We start from the raw sequence: 8,935 nt of genomic DNA on the forward strand, positions 1-8,935 counted from the left end.
GAAGCCAAACATATCTCATCTTAGAGCCTTTGGTTGTAAGTGCTTTGTACATAATAATGGTAAGAAAAACCTAGGTAAATTTGATGAAAGAAGTGAAGAGGCCATATTTCTAGGATATGCCTCTAATAGCAAAGCTTATAGAGTTTACAATAAAAGCTCAATGTGTGTTGAGGAAAGCATTCACATAATCTTTGATGAAGTTAAGTAGTTTGTGAGTGTGCAGGAAAAAGAAGATGATAATGATTTTGAAATTGGATTGATAAGAGACATGGATGAAGAAGAGACTCAGAAGCAAACCAAAGAAAAGTATCCTGCTCCAGAAGAGGATCATCAAGAAAATGGAGAGGTTCCTCAACCAGATGAACAGGTGAATGAGGAACAAGAAGAAGAAGCAGGAGGAACAGATCCAGAAGCTCCTCAAATTGGAGTTCCAGCAAGGGAATTTCAACCCAGGCCATTCTAGTATCAAGGTTCTCATCCAACTGATCTCATTATCAGTGACATAGGAAAAGGAACTCAAACAAGATCGCAAATGAGGAACTTCTGTGCGTTCCATGCATTTCTGTCCATCCTAGAGCTAAGAAATCATCAAGAAGCCTTGAGAGATGCTGATTGGATAGTGTCCATGCAAGAGGAACTCAATGAGTTCGAAAGGAACAAAGTCTGGCACCTTAAGCCAAAGCCTAAGGGAAAGAAAGTTATTGGGCTCAAATGCGTGTTCAGGAACAAGCTTGATGAACATGGCATTATAGTAAGGAACAAGGCTAGATTGGTAGTGAAGGGATACAACCAACAGGAAGGTATTGATTTCGCTGAAACCTTTGCTCCTGTAGCTAGGTTAGAAGCTATTAGAATCCTAGTAGCTTTTGCTTCTTTTATGGGTTTCAAACTCTATCAAATGGATGTGAAATGTGCTTTTCTTAATGGTTTCTTAAATGAGGAGGTGTTTGTTGAACAACCTCTAGGTTTCGAAAATCCTAAATTTCCAAATCATGTTTTTAAGCTTGATAAAGCTCTCTATAGGCTTAAACAAGCTCCAAGAGCCTGGTATGAAAGACTTTCAAAGTTTCTACTGAAAAATGATTTCAAAAGAGGAAAAGTAGACAAAACTCTTTTTCTTAAATCTCGAGGAACTGATTTGTTAGCTGTACAGATCTATGTAGATGATATTATATTTGGTGCTACTAACAATAGTTTTGCTGAGCTAATGGGCGGTGAATTTGAGATGAGCATGATGGGCGAATTAAATTTCTTCCTTGGACTTCAAATAAAGAAAACAGCTGAAGGAATAATGATTCACCAACAGAAGTATGTCAAGGAACTTCTGAAGAAGTACAACATGGAGAATGCCAAGACAAATCATACACCTATGGGAACAACAACAAGACTTAATGAGGATCCACAGGGAACAAGTGTAGATCAAACCATTTACAGAGGTATGATTGGTTCATTACTATATCTAACAGCTAGTAGGCCTAACATTTCTTTTAGTGTTGGATTGTGTGATAGATTTCAATCTACTCCTAAAGAATCACATCTAACGGCTGTTAAGAGAATTTTGAGATACCTTAAAGGAACAGATGACCTGTGTCTGTTCTATCCTAGAAGTGATGACTTTATGCTTAGAGGATTCACAGATGTTGACTATGCAGGTGACTTAGTCAATAGGAAAAGCACCTCAGGTATGGTTCAGTTCCTTGGCTCTTGTCTAGTCTCTTGGGGTTCGAAGAAGCAAAATACTGCTGCATTGTCTACTATAGAGGCTGAGTATGTAGCACTAGCTGCTAGTTGCTCTCAAGTCCTCTGGATCAAACAACAGTTGCATGACTTTGGTATTAAATTTAATTGCATTACTATCTACTGTGATAACACTAGTGCAATTTGCATATATAAAGATCCAGTCCATCATTCAAGAGTCAAGAATATTCATATAAGGCATCATTTCCTTAAGGATAATGTTTAAAAGGGTTTGATTAAGTTATATTTCTGCCAAACTGAAAATCAAATTGCAGATATTTTAACAAAACCCTTCAATAGAGAAAGGCATGAGAAGATGAGAATGGAACTTGGGATGATTAAGTTATACTGAGAAAAATGCATCAAGTTCCCTCAGGTATGAAACTCAAACTGATGTGCTTAAACTATTGTATACTGTGCACAAGTGTTGTATGTTTAATTACATAGTTATGACAGGTTGTAAGCAGGAGTAATATTTGCTAAGAGCATGTAAATTTGAAAGACATAGAATGTGAAAGTCCAAAATTGGTTGCATGAGCCTTGTTGAATTGTTCTGTGTATCAAGTTGCATTTGCAAGTGAGTTTTAACTTATTAAATTCAAGAGATAAAATTATTGTGTTTATCTATTTTTCAAAATTCCAAATTCTTTTTTATCTAAACACAAAAATCAGATGAATACATCAAATATTCATCATTATCTTTTGTTCAAAAGTAGCCCACTCACATTACTCTCTTAAAACACGATTTGCGTTTCCCAAGCAATAAATATGAGTGTCAAATCAACTTAATTCACCTCACCTCCCAAACGACACCTCACTTCACCAATTTACCTCCACCATAAAACATGTCAGCCTCACAAAAATTTACACCACACAAAAATTACCTTCTTTCTCATCAGTTTGATCAAGACTACTATCCAATGTCTACCTCTCCAAAAACCCAAATTGAAGTCGACTCAAACACAAACCCAACCCCAGACATCACCATGGAAATTCCACCGGAAATCACTCCCATCGATGTTCAAGAGCCTCCAAAAGTCGATTTGACTACCGAATCTCAGTCTTCTCGCAAAAGGAAGTCTGATGACATGCAAGATGAAGAAGAAAGTGCTCCGGAACTAGGGATTAATTACCGAGACAAGCCAGCAGCCATGAAAAGGCAAGAGAAAATTGGTGATCACTTTGTGACAGGTTTGGCTATTAATCTTCCTTGGTGTAAGTCTGTTAAGTTGTATGAACTGCTTGATTTGATTGAGTCTCAAAATTGGGTGAATTTGTTAAGTGAATGCTTTAATCGGAGTTTGTATGTTGATGCTATGAAGGATTTTTGCAAAAGTTTCAAATACTCTAAAGGTGTTATTCATTGCTGTGTGTATGAAAAAGAAATAGAGTTTGATGCGATGTACTTGGCTGAGTTGTTTGATGTTCCTAATAATGGATATGATCTATATTTCAAAAGTAATGTGATAAGGAACTCTCTTCCTGATGCAAATATTGATGAAATAGTGGAGTTTCTAGGTGGTGACCCGGAGGAAACCTACATAAACCATAATGACCTAACCCCTCTAGACCAAATTCTGCTGAAGTTTGTTTTTAATGACATAATTCCTTGCTCCCAAAAGAGAGACGGTGCCAACAAGATTGACTCTGTTCTCATCTACTGCCTAGCAAAAAAGATTCAAATCAACTTTCCCTCTATCATGATCCAACACCTTTCCCATTGTGTTCCAAAAGGATGGAAGGTGGGATATGGTAACCTACTTACCTATGTCTTCGAAAGCTTTGGTATCACCTTTGTTGATAAAGAACCCCTGCCCCTCAAAAACACCGAATACATGCAACCTATTTTCCTTGAAAACCATAAGATGAAGGTTGTGGATGGATGTTTTGATGTTGTGCTGGAGGAAAAGGAGAAAAGGCCTAAGGAAGTAGGTGCCCTAGCTGAAGGGGAGGAAGAGAGGGCTACGGGGATAGTGAGGAAGGTCATGATAGCAGCTTGGGGAGACTCAGAAAGTGAAGAAGAAGATGATGACCAACCAGAAGAGGAGACGACAAATCTTTGTCTGATGGCCACATCAGATGATGAAAAGGCTTACCTTGAGGAACTCCAAAAGGAGGTATTTCTTGATCCTAAACAGCTTAAAACTCTCTCTAAAGATGTCTTAATAGATATATGTCTAGAAGAAGAAGAATTCTGTAGAGATACATGTGTGAAGTTGAATAAATGTGAAAAGGCTCTTAAAGTTTGCAAAGAACATGGTGCTTGGTTGGAAACAGCCTATGCCAAGTCTCAAAGCAAATTAAGAGAGCTTGATTTTAAATACAAACACATAACTGAGATAGCTGATAGAATTAAGAATGAAAGTATTCTTCTGAATATTGAATTAACTCAATATAAGCTCATGAATTCTAATATCAGTTCTAGCAGTTCCATAAGCGACCAGTTGCTTAAATTCAATGTTGATTTTGAAAATTTAAAAGATGAGCTTTCTACTTTAAAAACTCAAAAGGATCAACTTGAATCAGAACTGAATGCTAGAAAGGATAGAAGTATTGACCCAAAAGTCATACCTAAGTTGATAGCTGAAGCTCAAGGAAAAAGAACTGAAGGCCTTGTTTACATGACCAAGAGGAAAGGTAAGCAAAAGAAATATGTTGAGCTTCCTAGCATGAAGGTATGTACTTTTTGTGGTAAGACCAGACATCTCTATGGACAGTGTATGATAAGAGAAGAAGCAGATAAAAGAAATTTAAAACAAGTGTGGGTCAAGAAAACTGATATTGCATCCACGTCTAAGGAACCCAAGGAAACCTGGGTTCCTAAACCTAATGCTTAGTTTTCTTGCAGGTCCTAGTGAGGGGGAACAACTCGTGGTATCTCGACTGCGGTTGTTCAAAGCATATGACAGGTGATAAATCAAAATTCCTCTCACTAGAAGACTACCCTGGAGGAACAGTAACCTTTGGGGATAATAAGAAGGGCGAGATCATTGGAAAAGGCAAAATTGGAAGATCTAAATCTCATTCCATTGATAATGTGTTCCTGGTCAAGGGCTTAATGCACAATCTGCTCAGTATATCACAATTCTGTGATAAGGGAAACTCTGTAAGTTTTACTTCTGATTCTTGCAACATCATCAACAACAAGTCAGGAAAGGTTTGTTCAAGAAGGAGCAAGAAGAGGGAACACTTATAAAGTTGACCTTAACTTAATCCCAAGGAACAACCTTACATGTCTGAGTGTTGTTGAAGATGATCCCCTGCTATGGCATAAACGTTTTGGACATGCTAGCTTTTCATTACTGGACAAGCTGAGGTCAAGGAACTTGGTTGTGGGACTTCCTATTATCAAGTTCCTACTGTACAAAGTTTGTGATGCATGTGTGAAAGGCAAGCATGTTTGTTCATCTTTTAAATTGAAGAAAAGGGCTAGCACTACAAATCCTTTGGAATTAATCCATATGGATTTGTGTGGTCCCATGAGAATTCAAAGCAGGAGCGGCAAGAAATATGTTTTGGTTATCGTTGATGATTATTCTAGATTCACTTGGTTTATTTTTCTTTCTAGCAAAGATGAAACTTTTAACGAGTTTGTTGCTTTTTCCAAGAAAATACAGAAAATCAGTGGTCACTCCATAGTCCATCTCAGATCAGATCACGGAACTGAATTTGAGAACTCAAGATTCGATGAGTTTTGCAGGGAAAATGGCATGAATCATAATTTCTCAGCTCCAAGGACTCCCCAACAGAATGGAGTTGTAGAAAGGAAGAATCAAACCCTTGAGGAAATGGCTAGAACGATGTTGATTGCAAGTGGATTGCCAAGGAACTTCTGGACTAAAGCCGTGAATACAGCATGTTACATCCTTAACAGGGTAACAATCAGAAGTATCATCAACAAGACTCTCTATGAACTATTCAGGGGAAGGAAGCCAAACATATCTCATCTTAGAGCCTTTGGTTGTAAGTGCTTTGTACATAATAATGGTAAGAAAAACCTAGGTAAATTTGATGAAAGAAGTGAAGAGGCCATATTTCTAGGATATGCCTCTAATAGCAAAGCTTATAGAGTTTACAATAAAAGCTCAATGTGTGTTGAGGAAAGCATTCACATAATCTTTGATGAAGTTAAGTAGTTTGTGAGTGTGCAGGAAAAAGAAGATGATAATGATTTTGAAATTGGATTGATAAGAGACATGGATGAAGAAGAGACTCAGAAGCAAACCAAAGAAAAGTATCCTGCTCCAGAAGAGGATCATCAAGAAAATGGAGAGGTTCCTCAACCAGATGAACAGGTGAATGAGGAACAAGAAGAAGAAGCAGGAGGAACAGATCCAGAAGCTCCTCAAATTGGAGTTCCAGCAAGGGAATTTCAACCCAGGCCATTCTAGTATCAAGGTTCTCATCCAACTGATCTCATTATCAGTGACATAGGAAAAGGAACTCAAACAAGATCGCAAATGAGGAACTTCTGTGCGTTCCATGCATTTCTGTCCATCCTAGAGCTAAGAAATCATCAAGAAGCCTTGAGAGATGCTGATTGGATAGTGTCCATGCAAGAGGAACTCAATGAGTTCGAAAGGAACAAAGTCTGGCACCTTAAGCCAAAGCCTAAGGGAAAGAAAGTTATTGGGCTCAAATGCGTGTTCAGGAACAAGCTTGATGAACATGGCATTATAGTAAGGAACAAGGCTAGATTGGTAGTGAAGGGATACAACCAACAGGAAGGTATTGATTTCGCTGAAACCTTTGCTCCTGTAGCTAGGTTAGAAGCTATTAGAATCCTAGTAGCTTTTGCTTCTTTTATGGGTTTCAAACTCTATCAAATGGATGTGAAATGTGCTTTTCTTAATGGTTTCTTAAATGAGGAGGTGTTTGTTGAACAACCTCTAGGTTTCGAAAATCCTAAATTTCCAAATCATGTTTTTAAGCTTGATAAAGCTCTCTATAGGCTTAAACAAGCTCCAAGAGCCTGGTATGAAAGACTTTCAAAGTTTCTACTGAAAAATGATTTCAAAAGAGGAAAAGTAGACAAAACTCTTTTTCTTAAATCTCGAGGAACTGATTTGTTAGCTGTACAGATCTATGTAGATGATATTATATTTGGTGCTACTAACAATAGTTTTGCTGAGCTAATGGGCGGTGAATTTGAGATGAGCATGATGGGCGAATTAAATTTCTTCCTTGGACTTCAAATAAAGAAAACAGCTGAAGGAATAATGATTCACCAACAGAAGTATGTCAAGGAACTTCTGAAGAAGTACAACATGGAGAATGCCAAGACAAATCATACACCTATGGGAACAACAACAAGACTTAATGAGGATCCACAGGGAACAAGTGTAGATCAAACCATTTACAGAGGTATGATTGGTTCATTACTATATCTAACAGCTAGTAGGCCTAACATTTCTTTTAGTGTTGGATTGTGTGATAGATTTCAATCTACTCCTAAAGAATCACATCTAACGGCTGTTAAGAGAATTTTGAGATACCTTAAAGGAACAGATGACCTGTGTCTGTTCTATCCTAGAAGTGATGACTTTATGCTTAGAGGATTCACAGATGTTGACTATGCAGGTGACTTAGTCAATAGGAAAAGCACCTCAGGTATGGTTCAGTTCCTTGGCTCTTGTCTAGTCTCTTGGGGTTCGAAGAAGCAAAATACTGCTGCATTGTCTACTATAGAGGCTGAGTATGTAGCACTAGCTGCTAGTTGCTCTCAAGTCCTCTGGATCAAACAACAGTTGCATGACTTTGGTATTAAATTTAATTGCATTACTATCTACTGTGATAACACTAGTGCAATTTGCATATATAAAGATCCAGTCCATCATTCAAGAGTCAAGAATATTCATATAAGGCATCATTTCCTTAAGGATAATGTTTAAAAGGGTTTGATTAAGTTATATTTCTGCCAAACTGAAAATCAAATTGCAGATATTTTAACAAAACCCTTCAATAGAGAAAGGCATGAGAAGATGAGAATGGAACTTGGGATGATTAAGTTATACTGAGAAAAATGCATCAAGTTCCCTCAGGTATGAAACTCAAACTGATGTGCTTAAACTATTGTATACTGTGCACAAGTGTTGTATGTTTAATTACATAGTTATGACAGGTTGTAAGCAGGAGTAATATTTGCTAAGAGCATGTAAATTTGAAAGACATAGAATGTGAAAGTCCAAAATTGGTTGCATGAGCCTTGTTGAATTGTTCTGTGTATCAAGTTGCATTTGCAAGTGAGTTTTAACTTATTAAATTCAAGAGATAAAATTATTGTGTTTATCTATTTTTCAAAATTCCAAATTCTTTTTTATCTAAACACAAAAATCAGATGAATACATCAAATATTCATCATTATCTTTTGTTCAAAAGTAGCCCACTCACATTACTCTCTTAAAACACGATTTGCGTTTCCCAAGCAATAAATATGAGTGTCAAATCAACTTAATTCACCTCACCTCCCAAACGACACCTCACTTCACCAATTTACCTCCACCATAAAACATGTCAGCCTCACAAAAATTTACACCACACAAAAATTACCTTCTTTCTCATCAGTTTGATCAAGACTACTATCCAATGTCTACCTCTCCAAAAACCCAAATTGAAGTCGACTCAAACACAAACCCAACCCCAGACATCACCATGGAAATTCCACCGGAAATCACTCCCATCGATGTTCAAGAGCCTCCAAAAGTCGATTTGACTACCGAATCTCAGTCTTCTCGCAAAAGGAAGTCTGATGACATGCAAGATGAAGAAGAAAGTGCTCCGGAACTAGGGATTAATTACCGAGACAAGCCAGCAGCCATGAAAAGGCAAGAGAAAATTGGTGATCACTTTGTGACAGGTTTGGCTATTAATCTTCCTTGGTGTAAGTCTGTTAAGTTGTATGAACTGCTTGATTTGATTGAGTCTCAAAATTGGGTGAATTTGTTAAGTGAATGCTTTAATCGGAGTTTGTATGTTGATGCTATGAAGGATTTTTGCAAAAGTTTCAAATACTCTAAAGGTGTTATTCATTGCTGTGTGTATGAAAAAGAAATAGAGTTTGATGCGATGTACTTGGCTGAGTTGTTTGATGTTCCTAATAATGGATATGATCTATATTTCAAAAGTAATGTGATAAGGAACTCTCTTCCTGATGCAAATATTGATGAAATAGTGGAGTTTCTAGGTGGTGACCCGGAGG

The 8,935-nt window shown here is 37.3% G+C and overlaps 2 protein-coding genes across 2 annotated transcripts; both read left to right on the forward strand.

Moving 5' to 3' along the window:
- The first annotated feature begins 532 nt into the window (after positions 1-532).
- On the forward strand, positions 533-2,089 carry LOC110720614 (uncharacterized mitochondrial protein AtMg00810-like). The gene is made up of 3 exons (XM_021899988.1): positions 533-829; positions 944-1,832; positions 2,013-2,089. Exons 1-3 carry the CDS (start codon positions 533-535, stop codon positions 2,087-2,089), a joined length of 1,263 nt encoding a protein of 420 aa, XP_021755680.1.
- A 4,108-nt stretch (positions 2,090-6,197) lies between these two features.
- Positions 6,198-7,754, forward strand: LOC110721460 (uncharacterized mitochondrial protein AtMg00810-like). Its single transcript, XM_021900947.1, has 3 exons — positions 6,198-6,494; positions 6,609-7,497; positions 7,678-7,754. Exons 1-3 carry the CDS (start codon positions 6,198-6,200, stop codon positions 7,752-7,754), a joined length of 1,263 nt encoding a protein of 420 aa, XP_021756639.1.
- The last annotated feature ends 1,181 nt before the right edge of the window (positions 7,755-8,935 follow it).

Source organism: Chenopodium quinoa, unplaced genomic scaffold (assembly GCF_001683475.1).
Source record: "Chenopodium quinoa cultivar QQ74 unplaced genomic scaffold, ASM168347v1, whole genome shotgun sequence".
NCBI classification, from domain to species: Eukaryota; Viridiplantae; Streptophyta; class Magnoliopsida; order Caryophyllales; family Amaranthaceae; genus Chenopodium; species Chenopodium quinoa.

Bases quoted from the DNA above. Each gene is read 5' to 3' on its own strand.
- LOC110721460 (XM_021900947.1), top strand. From the start codon at position 6,198: ATGAGGAACTTCTGTGCGTTCCATGCATTTCTGTCCATCCTAGAGCTA. The intron at 6,495-6,608 runs GTAGCTAGGTTA...TTAAATGAGGAG, and splicing joins TCGCTGAAACCTTTGCTCCT to GTGTTTGTTGAACAACCTCT. The intron at 7,498-7,677 runs GTATTAAATTTA...ATCAAATTGCAG, and splicing joins ACAACAGTTGCATGACTTTG to ATATTTTAACAAAACCCTTC.
- LOC110720614 (XM_021899988.1), top strand. From the start codon at position 533: ATGAGGAACTTCTGTGCGTTCCATGCATTTCTGTCCATCCTAGAGCTA. The intron at 830-943 runs GTAGCTAGGTTA...TTAAATGAGGAG, and splicing joins TCGCTGAAACCTTTGCTCCT to GTGTTTGTTGAACAACCTCT. The intron at 1,833-2,012 runs GTATTAAATTTA...ATCAAATTGCAG, and splicing joins ACAACAGTTGCATGACTTTG to ATATTTTAACAAAACCCTTC.